General features: G+C 43.2%; 1 protein-coding gene across 9 annotated transcripts in view; it reads right to left on the bottom strand.

Moving 5' to 3' along the window:
* The window catches only part of MTMR14 (myotubularin related protein 14), a 45,957-nt gene extending 37,043 nt beyond the window's left edge, over nucleotides 1-8,914 (bottom strand). For 2 of the 9 annotated variants that reach the window (XM_080804740.1, XM_080804743.1), the window contains exons 1-3: nucleotides 8,617-8,908; nucleotides 6,714-6,862; nucleotides 1,646-1,754 (exon numbers count right to left, since the gene is read on the bottom strand). In XM_080804740.1, coding sequence (XP_080660866.1) covers nucleotides 1,646-1,754; nucleotides 6,714-6,862; nucleotides 8,617-8,772 — 414 coding nt within the window. In that variant the 5' untranslated portion in view covers nucleotides 8,773-8,908. Of the gene's footprint in view, nucleotides 1-1,645; nucleotides 1,755-6,713; nucleotides 6,863-8,616 lie in introns of all 9 variants that reach the window. The other 7 variants (XM_080804741.1, XM_080804739.1, XM_080804738.1 and 4 more) reach the window with 6 other exon arrangements.
* Between the last annotated feature and the right edge of the window lie 9,500 nt (nucleotides 8,915-18,414).

Consider the following 18,414-nt stretch of genomic DNA (forward strand, 5'->3'; position numbering starts at 1 on the left):
CCAAAGTGGGAGGGGAAAAGAAAAGTTGTAAGATGATCAGCTACAGGAAATTCCATATAAGCTCTTCCCTACAATCAACCTCTCCAAGGAAGCCTTCATTCAAGTCTCCTCTCCTAACTCCCCTTTCACATTTGCCCTTCTCCCTTATAGAAAGAAAGGCAAAAGGGGGCAAGCCTCATCTCTCTCCTCTTTACTGCCCGGACACTCGACCACCCACACTGGGGAACCACAGCTGGATTCTGCATGTTACTGGGGCTGCAGCACACGTGCTCATGTACCTGCCAACCAAAGAGAGAGACCGCATCTGCTCCCCTCCCATTCTCCAGGCTCTCCCTACTTTCATCTGCTCCTCACAGACTAAACCTCCTGAAAAAGCTACTTTCCTCCTGTATTTCCCTGCTCAAAAATCACACTGCTCTACTGGCAAATGCAAGCACCTTGGTCAGCATTCGGCTTCCTATCATCAATCCCTTCCATTCTCTGGCCGGGCACACACCTTCCACACCAGCCAGGGAGGTGTCCTGGCCCCTCTGGTTCCTGTCTCCATGACTTTTCCCATGCTGCACCACCTACTAGGAACACCCTCCCCCGTCTGCCAGTGAGCGTTCTGTTTTTCCTCCAGTGCTCTCAAGCCATGGCCTGCTCACTTAATTAGGCTACTGGTGAGTCACTCCACAGTGTTGTCCAAGCTCCTCTTACACCATACCGGAGGACCCTATCTTTCAGTGTAGTAGCCTGAGGGAACTCCAGGTTCAGTTCAAATCCCAGCTCTTTTGGTAAACTTGGAAAGTTACTTACTTTGTTTCATCTGTAAAATGGGAACATCAGTTACATCAAAGGATTATTAAAAGATAGGTAAATGAGACCACGCTGGGGAGCCAAATTAACAAATGTCACTAGAATATCAACTCCATGAAGGTAAGGATTTTTGTCTACACACTGATGTAGTAGGCCTACTTAAGGCCTGAAACATAATACACATTTAGTAAACACTTAGTAAATTATAAGACTGAAAGAATGAACAAACAATAATGTATTAAATTACTTGATCTAATCTAGTTCATAAACCTTTGATGTAGGCATGATTATTATTCCCATTTTATAGAGAAGGACACTGAGGCCTTGTATAGGCAGGAAGTAACAGGGCCAGGATCTGAACGTAGGCAGACTGGCTCCAGAACACAGGGCTGGGTGGGATCCGAGTGGCTCAGTTTAAGCATCTGCCTTCAGCTCAGGTCATAATGCCAGGGTCCTGGAATGGAGCCCTGCATCGGAATCCTTGCTCAGTGGGGAGCTTGCCTCTCCCTCTGCCTGCCAGTCCCCCTGCTTGTGCTCGCTTGCTCTCTGTCTCTGACAAATAAATAAATAATCTTAAAACACACACACACACACACACACACACACACACACACACACACAGGGTAAGGTACTCGGGTGTGACTATCCCCTGCAAGGGAAGAGACTCCCCTGAAAGGTGGTATAAGAATTGGTCTGTTTCTCTGGCCTGCTTTGCACAGCAACAGGCACCCGGTAATCACCCAACACTTGGCTGGCAAATGCCAAAAACAAGATGACCACACACTTTGCATTAAGTCAGTTACCCCAGAAGAGGGTCTCAGGGCGTGAGGCTATGGTATATTCTTACCTTTCCCTTGAACAGGATCACTGGACAGACAAACCGTCCTCTGCACCTGGCCGTCTTGCTACGGTTGACGAGGTCTTGCAGCTTGCTCACCTGCACAGTGCTCTGAAACCTAAGGCACAGACAAGAGGCAGGTCAGGCTGGCTTCTAAGTGGGCATTTTGTACAAATGTGGGTGCGTGTGTTCACAAAGACCCCATGAGAGGTCTACAGATGTGTGCATGAATACTCATTTGAAATTGAGGAAATGCTTTAATCCCTAAATTCTAGATCATGGATATGTTAAGCTTTTCAGGAAAAGAAAAAAAAATGCTCTATTATAGGTAATAAAATTTAAGTCATCCTGATTTTAGAATCCTTAAAATGAAAAAGTAAGTGAGCTACTTTGAAGACATGGTATGTAAAATACAAAAATATACATAGCAAACTGGATGCTGACTATGTCTGGAGTGTACATTTTTTTACTCCTGGAGTAAGACGATAGGTGCCCTGGGGACCCTATGGAAATCACAGGGCCATTTTTGTGATCTTGCGGAGCAGGCTAAGAAGAAAGTGATAAGCTTCTGATATTTCATCAACATTCCAACTATCTTTAACAGTCCAAACAGCAAACAGGGCAGGGAATGCTGGAGCAAAGGAGGTAAAAAAAAAGCAGCTATTCGTGGCATGGAGAAATATAGTAGTTACTGCACTGGGTTTGGTAAGGGAGCTTCCAGAACATGAAAGAGTCAGGTTTAGAGCTGAGCTCCAGCAAGTCAAAGCCATAATCAAATCAGTGGACCCTAAATACATGGGCTTTTCTTATAGACTCACCTACCAGTCCTGAGCAAAATGCCCAAATCAGCCAGGCAGAGGTTCTGGTTACATGAGAAAGGAGAGGCAGGAAAGTTAAAAGGGTGGGAAACTATATAGATTAAATGAGCAGAAGAGAGGGAAGATGTTCATGTTCCCTCCTTATAAGGTTGAGCTTCCAGGTCAAGTCTTACAGGGCATTTAATTTCTTCTACATCTTAATCCTTCTAGGCATCCATGTGTTCTTGCACAGGAAATGCATATAAATAATTGTTTCTAAATGAGTAAGTTCAGCAACTCCTACACATCTGTGGTAACTTTTTAAGTCTACCTGGATGCTGTTGGGATTAATAAAGTCTTTGAAAAATACTGATTTCTTAGTAGTCTTCACAGATACATTCATAAGCCACAGTTACTAAAAATGTAATTACTATCAAGTGGGGAGCTGAAACTGAAGTTAAAAAGAGATTTTCAAATAAAAACCTGGGCCAACAGTTTGCTAATTCTGGAAAGAGAACAAGGGGATAAAAAACAGAACTTACACTTTCCACGGTATATTTTTCTGTAAGGTCTGATTTAAGATGTTACTTTTGTAGTCAATTTTTTTTTCTTTTTTTTAAGACAGGAAGAATGGCAAACTTGAAGAGGCTGGAGTGCCTCTTCAAGGTGCCTAAAGGGTGGCACTGGCCACCCAGCCATGCCCTAGAAAGTACATGGCTCACTGAACACCAAGTTCTGTCATTTCCCCTCACTCAGTTTTTCCATGAAATAACGACACCTCAGTACAAAATAATCTCCTAATTCAACTGAGATGCCAGGAGAATAAAAACAGAGAGTACACACAATACTGCCCACAGTACTCTTCCTCTCCCCTTTTGGTGGCCCCAGGCCATTTTCACAGATCTGGTCAGCACCATCTATTGCAACAGGATCTCACTTAGTCACACCAGCAGCTCCCTCTGAGTTCTAAATGCCCTGAAACTGTGTTTGATTCTCCCAGGCTGAGAGCTTCCATTCGGCAAACTCCATAAAACCAAGATGGAAAACATGCCAGTATTTCTCTCTTAGGGGCTCTGGGCAGTCTTTTAATGTGGCAGCAGGCATACTTCTGGTTGGGCTAGTTGGTGGTTTATTTTGCTAGTTCCCCTACTCAGAGAACCAATTCAGCTTCCACTCTTAGTAGTTCCTGTTTTTATTTTTATTATCTCTTGGCCTTGGGCTCTTTTTCTTATAGTGCTAAGCACTGAGCTATGTCTGACACATGATACTCAGATCTGAATGAATAAACGTAGGCTTGTGTATTTATGTTTGTCTTATGGGACTGAGCTGTTAATCTGTGGAATCTGATGCTATCTCTGGGTAGACAGTGTCAGAATCGAGCTGAATCGTAGGACACCCAGCTGGTGGCCGAGAATTGGTGATGTGAGGGAACCCCTCAACCCCTCCTATGCTGGAATTGGGTGCAGAACTTAACCATTATCCCCCAGTGCCTCGTCTGTACTTCCCCTAATTCTGGTTCTTGTTACACGCTCATTGCTTATTTACTGGTCTGTGTTACCCAAAAGACCTAAGGGTAGGGACTTCATCTATGTGGTAGGGCTTCCACCTGGATCCACGGGGACTGCCACATGGCAGCAGCTCAATGGATGCTTGTAAACAAACACATGTCTTGGCTGTTCAGAGACCCCATCCAGACTTCTATTCCCAGATGATGGGCTAAACTGGGGTTGGGGGGTGGATTAACAGAACTAAACCACTTCCTGAATCCACTTCTATCCTGTGTAATGTGGTCTAATTAGTGTCCTATTAACACCAAAGCCAGGCATGTAAAGAAGCAAAAAGTTCTGTTTCTTCCCACATGCATATACTACTTTCACTTCAACTGAAAGGCACTGCCCACTCAGAATTACTTCAAGGCCTAACAAGAAGTAAAAAGTAAAAAAAAAAAAAAAGTTCAATAACTCCTCTAGGGTGACGAATATGCCACTGTGGCCCTGGCCTAGAAGCTGTGATCCTGCTCGTGGAAGAACTGTGGTGGTGACAGAAAGAAAAGACAAAGAGGTGCACAGAGCAGAGTGAGGAAGATTCGGATTTTACACCCACCCTGCTTACTACTTCTGTGATCTTCAGGAAAGGCAAGTTATTTCCCTGGGTTTTCACTTTCTCTTTGGTACAATAGGAGTGATACCACCTACTTCACCGGCTAGTTGCAGGACTTGAGGGAGCTACTGTGTGAAACCCTAACACCCGACAAACGGTAGGCCCTTGGCAAACATTCCTTTCCCCTTCTTTAAGGGCTCGACTGCATCAGCACTGAGCTGGTTTCCTTCCAGGAAAAGCTTCTGTGGGGCAACCAAGACTGAGTTCGTTAATGTACTTCTACTACAGGGTTGGGGTGGCAGCACCAGGGAGCTTGTGAGAAAATGCTGAAGCTACTGAGTTTTTGTTTTGTCACTAAAACACAGGTGATTCACTCATAGTCTAGCTGAAGCAGCACCATCTTAACTACAACTGAGCTTAGTATCAGAATGCCATCAGGGCACCAACGTAAAACCATCAGCCAGCACTGAAGAGGGTGGAGAGGAGGGCAAGGGCAAGGAAAAAGAGATCTTTTTCAGAAACTTTACTTAAGGGCTTACAGATGTTGAGTCTACCTAACTGTGGAAGAAGTCAGGAAGAGCTAGAAACCATATATAACGGAGGTATAACAAAGTCCAAATCTTTAGGGTTAGAGATCCCAGGAGTTCTCAAGTTATATGATTGAGGATATGATATAATTTCTATGATCCACATACAATTTGTTTTTCTAATTCCTTCCTTTTTCTCAGTGAACCCCACCACAACCTCATGAGATGGCACACTTCCAGAAATTACATTTTACAGATAAGGTATCCACGGCTTAGTCCTTACACTCCTCTCATCTGGTTATTCCTCTGCTTCAAAGCCTTCTCTGGCTCCCTGTGGCCTACAGCAGTAGTCCTCAGGCTATAATGTAGGTTAAGACTCATCTAGAGAGCTCTCTAAGAATGTAGATTCTGGAAATTCTGCTTCAGCGGTCCTAAGATCTGTGATTTTAATGAATGCTCAGGGGATACTAGCACAATAAAACCACTGACACCCACAAGTCCACACTTCTTGGCCTAACGATCAAGACCATATACAAACTGGTCTTTTAGGACATGTCAGGACTGCTACTCATCCTTCCAGTTCCAGCTGAAGAGGACCTCTACCACGGGCTCTTCCTGAACACACAAACTCCAAGCAGAATTAACCATTCTCCCTGGTTTGTCTGTAGCAGCGCTTCTTAAACCTTAATGTACGTATGAATCACTAGGGCATCGTGTTAGGCTGTGATTTTGATTCAGTGGCTCTGGAGCCAGAGATTCAGAATCTCTAGCTGATTCCTGATGGGCACACTTCAATAGTGAGGGCCTGCTACGCTCATCATAATATCACATCTACAGGACTGTGCTTTCACAGATACTGTGGACAACAGCTCCTGGATTCTCTTAAAATCACCAGCAAGCATGGAGACTAAGGGAACAAACTTTGAAATCAACATAAAGCATCTCCTGGAGCCTCCATGCTGTGATGATTTATTAGTGTCAAACAACTGCCACCATTTACTGACTACCTTTGGGTTGTATCCGTATATATTCTCATATATGACCTGTTGTTACCCAGAGAAAGTACCTGGGCCTTAGTAGGGCCTCAATAAATGGTAGCTCTTACTTCTATCTTACAGTACCCACGCCAGGCTTGTAATAGCCCCACTTATCATCTGGAATTACACTAGCCACTTTTCTAAACAGACACAGAGACTGACCAATGAGAAAACCAAAAGACAAAGAGATTACATAATTTGCCCAAGTTACTCAAAGCAGTCTGACTCCAGACATCAGGCTCTTTAGCCCTATAAATGGTTAGCTGATCTTAAGATGTCAACAACACAGCAAAGATCCCATCCCACTCTCTTAAAAAAGGGCACTAAGGTTCAGAATGGTGAGGTGTAAAGTAAGCTGTCTTAGGTCAGTAAGCCCTAGGGTGGGGGAGAAACAGAAGTCCAGGAGAGTGACTTCCAACAGCTCATTCTATGCCGTGCTACTTTGTCAATCTAACTTATCAAACCCTGAATGAAACAAAAAGTCTGATAAGGTTTCACACCTGGGGAAAATGAGTCTACCCCACCCAGTTCCCCACCCAGTTGCAGACTTCCTGACTCTGGGGATGAGCTGTCAGAGCCTCCCCAGACAGGCACACTCTAGTTACAAGATGCTCACGTGTCTTTCTCCTTCTCAGAACTTTCATACTCCAGGAACACGATGTGCTGGGGGTAGTGGCCACAGATATCCCCATTCACATTTTGGATCACACTGTAACAGTAGTCTCGGCCAAACAGCTCCAGACATCTCTTCTCAATGCGCTCAACCTGCACAGAGGAGGAGACCTGAGCATAAAGAAGATTCTGGGATTCTGAGTATGAGAATTAGGCAGTTCGTGACCTGCAGAGGTCACTGGCAATGACATGGGCCTCTGTGATTATTATGCAATGCTAGGAAGAGACATGTTGCTGGGACACAGGCCCTAGATGTGTACTTCATTAATCTATATGCAGTATGTTTTGGGAGGTCTCTGAACCCCTCAGTGTTGCAGTGAAACTGTTAAGCACTTGAAGGAAAGGGCTACAAGTTTCATTAGATTTTCAAGGCAGTCCACAATCCATAAAATATTAGGAACTCTTGCTCTAGGTTACTTTAACTAACATTAATCCATTATCTTCCCCTGGCTCCAGATTACTCCCCATTCTCTAGTCACAGACAAATACCCAGACACTCTAGTTAGTGTAATGAGTAAAAGATGCAGACAAGACTGTCTCCCCACACTCCATTTATTTATCAAATAAAAGGATGAACTCCCCTTAAAATTGCTCTTATTTAGTTCACAATTCAGGGAAAGGTCCACTAGAAAAAAGGCACAAGACGTGTAATATCTTGAGAAATCTACAAGAGATCAGGAAGCCTGGAAAGGCGTTAAAGCTGGCTACAGTGAAAGTCAGCTATAACTTAAGACAACCCTAATCTTCAGGGGTGTAAGATGGAAGAGGGGCTCAGCAAACCCTTCACAGCCACTCAAAAGACCAATGGAGAGGAAAAAACTCATAGTGGCTTAAACTAGGAATTCTCAAATTTTAAGATGCATGAATATCATTAAGCCTATTAAAAAATGTAAATTTCAGGTTCCCACCCTCAGAAATTTTGACTCAGTAGAACTGGATGGGATCAAGGAACCTTTATTTTTAACAAGCATCCCAGACAATGCTGAAACAGGTGGTCCTCAGGCTAAGATCTGAAAATCACTTGGCTGTTTGGAGAGTGGGGAAATCCCATCATTACTGAAGTCTTCCCTAGGTTACTCCAGAGAGTAGCAGGATGCCAACTGCAGTTATGTTCCAGCAAGTATCCCCTGGAGCCAAACCAGAGTTTCATGGCCCAGAACGGAAAAGAATCCCACTGGAAAGCCTAATGCTAAACCTGCCAAAAGCACATGGGGAGTAAGAGACAGGAGGATCCTCAAGATTCCCATTTGACTGCCAAACAGTGCCTAGGGAATGGCCTTACCAGGCTGGATGCCTTCCAAGTGTGGCAATAACGAGACTGACGGGAACTAAGACGTGCTTTTGATAAAGGAATAGAGGGAGTGTGGGCTCTTTTCCTAATCTGTAGGGGAAGAAAAGAGATGGGCCTAGTCTAAAGTCACACTCGGGCTGTAGAAGGAAGCAACACACACACTCAGTCCATGTCTTGGTTCCATTCTGACTTCTGACCTAGAGCAATCCTCTAGACTTTTTTTTTTTTTTAATCATCTCAACCTGGGGGGTTTTGTACCCACAACCTGATGCACGGGAATAACTCTTCTCAGCTTCCCCTCTCTACTGTCTGCACATGGACTCTCAGCTCTGATCCTTGACCTCCAAACGCCTTGTCTCAAACCAAAGGACGTCCTTCCTTGGCTCATTCGGACCTTAGTTCTTCCTTTTTCGGTTCTTGAACCCGACGCTTACTCTTTGGGTCCAGACCCTGGCAACTTCCCTCTCTCCTTCCTCTGACCTTTGATCTCCGCCTTTCTTCCGTAACTTTTCAAACCAAGGAGTTCTCTTTGTGCTCATTTCAACTCCAAACTCACCTTAGAGCCGCCCGTCCCGCTGCAGTCCTTGGCCCGGTACTGAGTCCGGGAGAACTCCTCTAGCAGCTCCCCGAGCCCCGGCTCCTGCGGCGGCGGGTTGCCCGAAGAAGCCGACGGCCCCGCCGTCGCGGCGGCGGCGGCCCTAGCACCCGCCATGGCCCAACCCCACGTCCCCTTCAGCACCCGAAGTCTCCCTCAGCGCGCTCCAGCCCTGCCCATGGCACCTGGAGTACCGACTCCAAGTCCGGAACCTCCGGAACAGCCTCAGCCACCGCCTTCCCTTTCCACTTCCGGCCCCGCCCCACCCTACCGGATGTTTACTTCGGCCCTGACCAATCGGAGCACGGGACTCGCGCCCTGCCCCGTGATTACCGGCCCACCCCCAAATGTGGAGCGATCCAAATGGTCCGGGGAGAGGGAGCCGGAGCCACTCGCCGATAACTCTTGCTCCGCCCCTCGGGGTTTCCCCTGGGGAAGCCGGGCTAAACCATTGGGGCTGAGGGAGGGGTGTTAGTCCGGGAACTAGGAGGAAGAAACTATGGGAAATAATCGGAGGAAGAGTGGAATAAACCATTAGGGGAGAGAAGAAGGGAACGCTTGGAGGCAACTAATTAGTGTCGGCAATCATAGTAATAATAGTAAGTAAAAATAAAACAGCATTTCATAAGGCACTTTTTTTTACACTGCTCCTCACAACATCCCTATGATTATAGTACTCCTATAGTAAACCTGTGTTATCAAAGAAGGAAACGGGAGTCATGACTCTAGAAATTCTGTGATTGAAAAGCACCATATTTTTCTTTTTTTGTTATTGGAACATTTCAAAAATTCACAAAAGTGGAGGGAATAGTATAATGACCCCCCTCATGCATCCATTAGTAAATTCAACAATAATCAACATATGCCAATCTATCTTCATCAGTCTTTACCTCAGCCAGTAGAATAATTTTAAAGCAAATCTCATTATTTCATCTGTGAATATTTCAGTATTTATCTCTAAAAGATTAGTAGTGTTACGAAAAAATTTTTTAAAGTCCGTTTGGGTGTGTTAAGGAAAATTCAAGTAAATTTGACTTTAATCAACTGTTCATGAACCCAGCAGCATCCCAGGTAGCAAATAGAAAGGAGCTCTGGAAAACTGTACAAAATGGAAGGATTTTATGGTGGGAAGGTGAGACAAGGCAGTTAGAAGACTGGATGGATCATTCATTAGTTTACCTTTCCATAGGGGAAACGGATTTTTATTGAAGTGGAGATTACCTCACTAGTGCTCATCAGGAAATTCCTAAATAATGGGTTTAAATTAACACTCCTGGGAGAGGCTGAAACTGCAACTAGGTTAGGTTTTAAGTCTTGATGGTGCTTAGCAAAAGTGACCCCATTTGGGGCCTATTGTTTCTTTTTAACAGGTGATAAAAACAAACTCTGCTTAATACCTCCTGAAGGTTCAAAGAACTGCAAAATGGGGCGGGAGACAGGACACTTTTATAGGAAGAGAGAAAAATCGAAAATGAATAAGGAACAGGGAAATAAGTATAGAGCCCGGAGTTGGCTTGAGCCAGGGCATAGGGATACCAGAGCGCCAGACTCTGGGGTTCCCAAACAGACTAGGGTCAGCCACTCACTGCTGACAAAATCCAAAGGCAGAGAAACAGTGGTAGCGAAACTGGAGAGGAATTCATTTCAGCGAGGCCAACACAGGGAAGACAGCCAACTAGCATCTCAAAGACTCTCCAAAATGCCCCCCAAAATACTTCTAGGTTTATATAAGGGAAATGTAGGACAAAGGTCAGTGGGTACCTAAGACAATAAAGGTGTGGTCAATCACTGTCATGGATGGGGTCTGGCTGGCTAGGGCAGTCATCATGGCTTGAGGAGATAGTTTCAGTTCCCACCATCTGATACTTTGTCCTCAAGATCTTTTGCTTGAAAGTTAAGAAATAAGCTAGAAAGAACTTAGGGGCACCTAGGTGGCTCAGTGGGTTAAAGCCTCTGCCTTCGGCTCAGGTCATGAACCCAGGGTCCTGGGATCGAGCCCCGTGGTGGGCTCTCTGCTCAGCGGGGAGCCTGCTTTCTCCTCTCTCTCTGCCTGCTTCTCTGCCTACTTGTGATCTCTGTCTGTCAAATGAATAAATAGAATCTTAAAAAAAAAAAAAAGAAAAGAAAGAAAGAAGAACTTAATCAATTTGAAAGTTTGAGGTCACAATGGAGAGAGTTGAAGTCCTCTTTCAGGGTTGGTGTTTGGGGATTGGCTGACTAAAGCTTCTGTGTAAATGCTCAGGCAGAGCATTTACAAGTTATCTGAGTTTCAGTTTGTTATCTGGTAGTCAGGAATGGCTCTATCTTGGGGCTAAAAATTTATTCACCTGTTCCCCTTTTTGATCCCCTCTTGAATTAAAAAAAAAAATTAGGGGCGCCTCGGTGGCTCAGTGGGTTAAGCCTCTGCCTTTGGCTCAGGTCATGATCTCAGGGTCCTGGGATCCAGCCGGCATCGGGCTCTGCTCAGTGGGGAGTCTGCTTCCCCCTTTCTCTCTGCCTGCTGCTCTACCTACTTGCGATCTCTCTCTCTCTGTCAAATAAATAAATAAAATCTTTTAACCCCCCCAAAAAACAATATCAATGATCCAAACCAACTAGAATACTAAAAATACTTCTTTAAGCTAGTTGACTTGTTTATGTATTTTGTTGTATTTCTTGTAACTATGTCTCCACTTCCCAGGAAGTGTTTATCCAGCAAGCTTGTTCCAGAGAAACTGAAGCACTGGAAATCAGAAAGAAATAAGTCACAAGCAGAAAGAACTGTAGGACTAGCAGCAGCATAGCAAATCCAGCAACTGATTTACCCTCCTTTGTAATGGCCTGAGGTATGTGCACAATGGCATTACCTTTACAGGTCAGAGGAAGGGAAAAGATGGAGAAAAGAATCATAAAATGTAGAGGCCACTTTTAGGCAAATAGACTTCAGCAATGGAATGTAGAAAGGGACCACAGGGACCCCCTGACAGAATACGGACAGGTCCATCAGAGGACACACCTCAAAATATCCATGTGCCCCAACTAACCAGTGGGCTACTTAAAACCACACACAGTTACCAAAAAAGGGAAAATTTCATATGCTGCCACACTTCCTTACCTTCCCCCTTTAAAAACAGCTCCCAGGGTGAGTGGGTGGCTCAGTTGTTTAAGCAGGGAGGAGGGGCAGAGAGAGAGGGAGAAGCAGACTCCCTGCTGAGCCAGGAGCCTGATAAGGGGGATGGGGATACATCCAGTATTCTGAGATCATGACCTGAGCTGAAGGCAGATGCTTAATGGACTGAGCCACCCAGGTGCACCTACACCTGAAATTTTAACTGATAACATTAAGCCAGGGCTTATCAGATTTTTAGGAACTTTATACAAGCTCCAAAACACTTATGTTAGTAACATACCCATACAAATATAAACTAAGCAGATTAAACATCACTTCCTATTTGGCATGCTTCCTTTGTAATTTAATAAATCAAATAAACCTAGTTTAACATTTTCCCTTTTTATAGGAAGAGTGAACAAATCTTTTGAGATGTTCTAGGGAACTCTGAAATTCTCAAAGGTAGTTCAAGGTTAAAAAAAAAACTTCCTTTAGAATTTGATTTGGGAGAAGTTTGTAAAAAATATCCTTTTAGGGGTGCTTGGCTGACTCAGTCAGAGGAGCATGTGACTCTTGATCTCTGGGTCATGAGTTTGAGCCCACTTTTGTTGTAGAGATTACTTAAATAAGTAAAACTTTATTTTTTAAAAAAGATTTATTTATTTATTTATTTATTTATTTGAGAGAGAGTGAGCATATGCTAGCATGCAAGTGAGAGAGGGGGAGGGGCAGAGGGAGAGAATCTTCAAGAAGACTTCCACTGAACGTGGAGCCCCACAGGGGACTCCATCTCAGGACCCAGGAGATCATGATCTGAGCAAAAATCAAGAGTCCAATGCTCAACCGACTGAGCTACTCAGGTACTCCAAGTAAAGCTTTATTTTGAGAAAAATCCATTTAATCAATGTGGCGATTAAAGACTTTGAAGGCAAATACAGAAAGTTACATAGTTGTTTAAAAAAAAAACACCCTTAGCTCTTTTAATATTGAGAAAACTAGGTTTTCTTCAGTAATCAAAGACCTGTAGAGATGACATGAAGCACAGTAAATTATTTTGGTAAGACACAAAATCTTTGCTTCCCAGGTAGATTTATTTAAAAGGTAAGGAAAAACCTCTGTGATTTCTTACTAAAGACCAATAATCTAACAAAACTTTATTCTTCTAATAGAGAGAATACCAAATACTTATTTTGTACCAGATACTTATTTTATATTAAATTTTTAAAATGTTTAAAATTTTAATTCCAGTATAGTTAATATACAGTGTTAAATTAGTTTCAGGTATACAATATAGTGATTCAACAATTTCATACATTGCTCACTGCTCATCGTAAATATACTCTTAATCCTATTTACCTATCTCACTCATCCCCCCACCAACCTCCCCTCTGGTAACCATCAGTTTGTTCTATACTTAAAATTAAGAGTCTGTTTCTTGGTTTGCCACCCCCCTTACTTTTTAATTTCCTTTGTTTATTTTGTTTCTTAAATTCCACAGTATGAGTGAAATCATACAGTGTTTGTCTTTCTGACTGACCTGTTTTGCTTAGCGTTATATACTGTGTAGTTCCATCCATGTTGCAAATGGCAGCATTTCAATTTTTTTTTTAAAGAGAGAGAGTGTACACCTGTGAGTGGGGATCAGGGAGAGAGGCAGAGAGAGGATCTTAAATGGGGCTTGATCTCAGGACCCTGAGATCACGACTGGAGTTGAAATCAAGAGTTGGCTGCTTAACCAACTGAGCCACCCAGGTGCCCCAGTTATCTTTCTTGCTGACAAGTTCTGTAACAGAGATAACACGAGCTTATTTGATTTTGGTAAGCCTACGTGGAATAAAAATTGTACGTCTATATTATTTTTAACGCTCATAACTCTAAAGGCGATACCTTTTAATTAAACCAACAAACTTATTTTTTTTAAAGATTGTATTTACTTATTTAACAGAGAGGTCACATGTAGACAGAGAGGCAGGCAGAGAGAAAAGGGGAAGAAGGCTCCCTGCTGAGCAGAGAGCCCAATGCAGGGCTCGATCCCAGGACCCTGAGACTGTGACGATCCCAGGACCATAACCTGAGCCAAAGGGAGAGGCTTAACCCACTGAGCCATCCAGTCGCCCCTAAACCAAAAATTTAAACTAGCTTAGCCTCCCCAAAGTTATCTAGATCATGTCAACTTGAAAAACATTTGGGTTAGGGGCACTGGTGGCTCAGTCGGTTAGCCATCTGACTTTGACTTGAGTCATGATCTCAGGGTCCTGGGATCCCTCTCCCTCTGCCCCTCCACCCTGCTTGTGCTTTCTTTCTCTCTCAAATAAATAAATAAAATATTTAAAGAAAGAAATATTTGGGTTAGTTTTCTATATTTCTGAGATTTCTGATTTTTATAAATGTTTGATTTTAAGTCAATTAAATAGAACTGTCTACAAATCAATTTTGTCAATACCATCCAGAGGTAGATAAATCACACTATCTATATCTATCTATAACATACTTATCTATATCTATATCTATATATCTATCTATAGCATATCTATATCTATAACATACTTATCTATATAAGTATATATCTATAACATACTTATATAGACTATCTATATCATACTTATCTATCTACCTATAACATACTTACATAGACATGCATAACCATGTATATGCAAACAGATCTTTCAGCTTTTGTTTTTAAAATTTTAGTCATGAGACAGGTATGATAATGCAAAACTCACATTATAAAGAAAAGTTGAAACCAAATTGGTTTCTGACAGATGGAATGAGTTAAGGTTACCTGTTCAGATGACTTGAAGTTTTTAGTAATATTTCTGAAGAAAGCTTTTAAGATTTTTTTCACTACTGGATATTTACCCCAAAGATACAGACGTAGTGAAAAGAAGGGCCATACACATGCCAATGTTCAGAGCAACAACGTCCACAATAGCCAAACTGTGGAAAGAGCCGAGATGCCCTCCAACAGATGAATGGATAAAGAAGATGTGGTCTATATACACAATGGAATATTACTCAGCCATCAGAAAGGATGAATAACCAACATTTGCATCAACATGGATGGAACTGGAGGAGATTGTGCTGAGTGAAATAAGTCAGGCAGAGAAAGTCAATTATCATATGGTTTCACTTAGTTGTGGAACACAAGGAATAGCACGGAGGACAGGAGAACGAAGGGAAAAATGAAAGGGGTGGGAAATGAGAGGGGGAGACGAACCATAAGAGACTATGGACTCCGGGAAACAAGCTGAGGGTTTTAGAAGGAAGGGGGCTGGGAACATGGGTTGGACACCCAGATTTGTACTTCTAAATTTCCAGTGATGCTGCTGCTGCTGATCGAGGAGCCCCACTTTGAAAACTGCTGCTATAGCATAGCCATGAGGCAGATGTCTGGCTCCATCAATATGTGACTGTGGACAAATTACTTCCCCTGAGGCTGTTTCCTCATTGGTGAATAGGTATAGTAATCTCTGCCTTATAAGGGTTAGGAAGACTATATGTGGCAATGTATGTGAAGCATTTAGCAGGGTGCCAGAAACATAAGTGGTGTCCAATATGTGGTGCCTGCTGAAGCGACCAAAAGACTACTAATCATGATATTAATAATTTATACTTGCATCTAGAATGTATTTATGTACTTATGTGTCATGTCAGGCACTCTTTGTAATGTTTTCATAGGGTAACTCGTTTGCTTCTCCTTAATTGACTCCATTTTGCATTCAAGGAAACCAAGGCATGAAAAGTATGAAGTAAGGGTACACAGCTAAGGTAGTGGAACTCTGAATCCAAGGAGGCTAGACCTGGGCCCATGCTCTTTCTCTGGGCACTATCTTGCCTTGGTGCCAACCCTGTGGTGTTAGGGCTAACTGAGCAGAGACCACAGCTCATTTATTCATCAAACATTCTTCAAGAGTTCTGTTCTATGACAAGTCTTGTGCTGAGGCTGGGATACAGGGATCAATAAGACCTTCTCCTTCCTCTCGATGAGATTACATTGGAACAACCTTGTGCCTCATAGGTTCTTACTGCCTGATTGGTATGTGAAAGCAATTTTCTCTGAAACATGATGCTTGTATTAAACTGATTGGAGAGTTTGTTTAAATTGCAGATAGCCAGACATGCCTGGGTGGCTCAATTGGTTAAGCGTCCAACTCTTGGTATCAGCCCAGGTCTTGATCTCAGGGTCGTGAGTTCAAGCTCTGTGTCAAAAAAAAATTTCAGACTCCTGGACCCCACACCTGGCCAATCAAACAGAGCCCAGGATTGGGGCCCAAGAGCCTGCACTTTACTAGGCTCCCAGGGTGTCCCTGACGTACACTGCCATTAAACAGTGTCCAGTTAACATCCCCACTGGAGATTGCCTGGCTCATTCAGAATTTAGTGGGCTGAAAATAGCGCTATTGTAGTAAAAAGAACAAGTTGGGGTTCTAGGCACAGGACTATGCCAAACATACCCAGAATCCTGAATCTAAATTATTTTAGTTCAAATAGGGATGAGCTTTCTCCTGACAGGTGCGAGTCCCATTCACTTTTTCTAGGCCATTGTCTCTCTTGATTACTGTTCACTCAACCCATCCCTACAAATTCATTCTGTATTCCTGCCTCACAATACAACCTTCTGTAATTTTTCTCATCTAAAAACCCCCAAACTTCATAAAGTTGGTTACGCCACCAACTACCCCTGAAAAAGGTATTTAGGGCAGTGATGGCCAACTTTTATAGAGGCAACTATTGATGGAAAACAAAGTTCATCACAATGATCAACAAAACAAGTGCCAAATGTATTTATTTGCCAGGCAGGGAAGATAGTCCCTGAGTGCTCCCAGAAGGGGTGAACTCAGGAAGCTTATGCGCTAGAAAGGGAGGGGAGTTGTCATAGTTATGCTCATGAAGGGGTTGATGTGTTCTCTGGGTCCCATGGAATGAGTGGGATAGACTTTAGGATGTTGAATTCTAAATCATGGGAGAGTGCCTTCTTACCTATAATTTCTTCCCTATATATTTTTTAAAGATTTTATTCATTTATTTGAGGAGAGTACAAGCAGGGAGAGAGGCAGAGGGAGAAGAAGAAGCAGATTCCCTGCTGAGCAGGAAGCCCACTGCAGGACTCGATCCCTAAGACCATGACCTGAGCTGAAGGCAGACACATAACCTACTGAGCCACCCAGATGCCTCTCTTTCCTATATTAATAGTCATCTTTTCCTGGTTTAGAAACCTCAAGGTCCATTCCCAGACATGTTCTCTCAGTTCCTGATGGTATATATTAGCCAGGATCTATAGCTCTTTTGTGTATAACCCTTTTTCCTCCCAAAGCACAGGCAGTACTTCCCTGTTCAGGCCATGCTGAGACTTGACCACTGTGGTTACTGGTTGAGAAGCAGTGATGAGAGAAACAGTGAGGGGGCCATCTGGGAGGAGGACAAGTTTCATCTTAGGAGGGTCTGCCTCAGATGAGGTCTTTTCATGGTCTCCAGGCAATGGAAGCTTCTCTCCAGGATAAGCAGGGGTTGGGGGGAACACCACTGACTTAGAAATTCTTTCTAGAGAGTTTGAAATTCAAGATTCTCTAGTGTACTGTCTTAGTCTATTTGGGCTGCTATAGCAAATCTACCATAGACTGGGTAGCTTATAAACAAAAGAAATTTATTTTTCACATTTTTGGAGGCTAGGAAGCCCAGGATCAAGGCACTGGAATATTCAGTACCTGGTGAGAAACTGCTCCCTGGCTCATAGATGACTGTCTTTTTGCTGTGTCCTCACATGGTGAAAGGGGCAGAGGAGCTCTCTGGGTGTCTTATAAGGGCACTAGTCCTGTTCATGAGGGTTCTGCTCTCAAGACCTAACTACTTCCCAAAGGCTCCTAATACCAGCATATCGTGGGTTAGAATTTCAACATATAAATTTTGTTTTTGTTTTTGTTTTTTCTTTAAAGATTTTATTTATTTATTTGACGGACAGAGATCACAAGTAGGCAGGGAGGCAGGCAAAGAGAGAGGAAGCAGGCTCCCCGCTGAGCAGAGAGCCCGATGCAGGCTCCATCCCAGGACCCTGAGATTGTGACCTGAGCTGAAGGCAGAGGCTTTAACCCACTGAGCCACCCAGGCGCCCCTCAACATATAAATTTTGGAGGGACACAGATCATAGCATGAATCTATGTAAATGTCTACATCTTAATGTCTACCCTTTTCCTATAAGGTTCCTGACTTCAGTGAAGGTGATTTTTCAGATAGGAATTTAGCTTCCTTTTACCTCTTTCACCCTAACCAAATCATGGGTCTGGTTTTCAACACAGTCTGGCCTCTCACTATAGAAAATGAAGATCCTTTTAGGTACTACCAAGAAGGCTCTCTGGCTTTTGCACGTATCAAAGCTTATCTGGCTTGAGCTCATTATTTTCTTTCTTCAGAGCTTCTACAGAAATGAATAATAGCCAAATAATATCTTGGTCCTTATTATTACAACTGCCTTTGTATCTTCCAAATACTGAAGCTATTGTCTAGGCTAGTGCACTACCTTCCACTAGAATTCCATCTCAATTCATTACAGACAAGTATAAGCATGGTGCTACCGCATGACAAAGCATCCTTTCACATCAACAATGGGGTATTCGTTGACATACAATCTGTTAACACTATCCTGAAGATCTGTTTCCCGGGCCTGTTTCCAGGAC

The sequence above is a fragment of the Martes martes genome (genome assembly GCF_963455335.1).
Source record: "Martes martes genome assembly, chromosome: 1".
NCBI classification, from domain to species: domain Eukaryota; kingdom Metazoa; phylum Chordata; class Mammalia; order Carnivora; family Mustelidae; genus Martes; species Martes martes.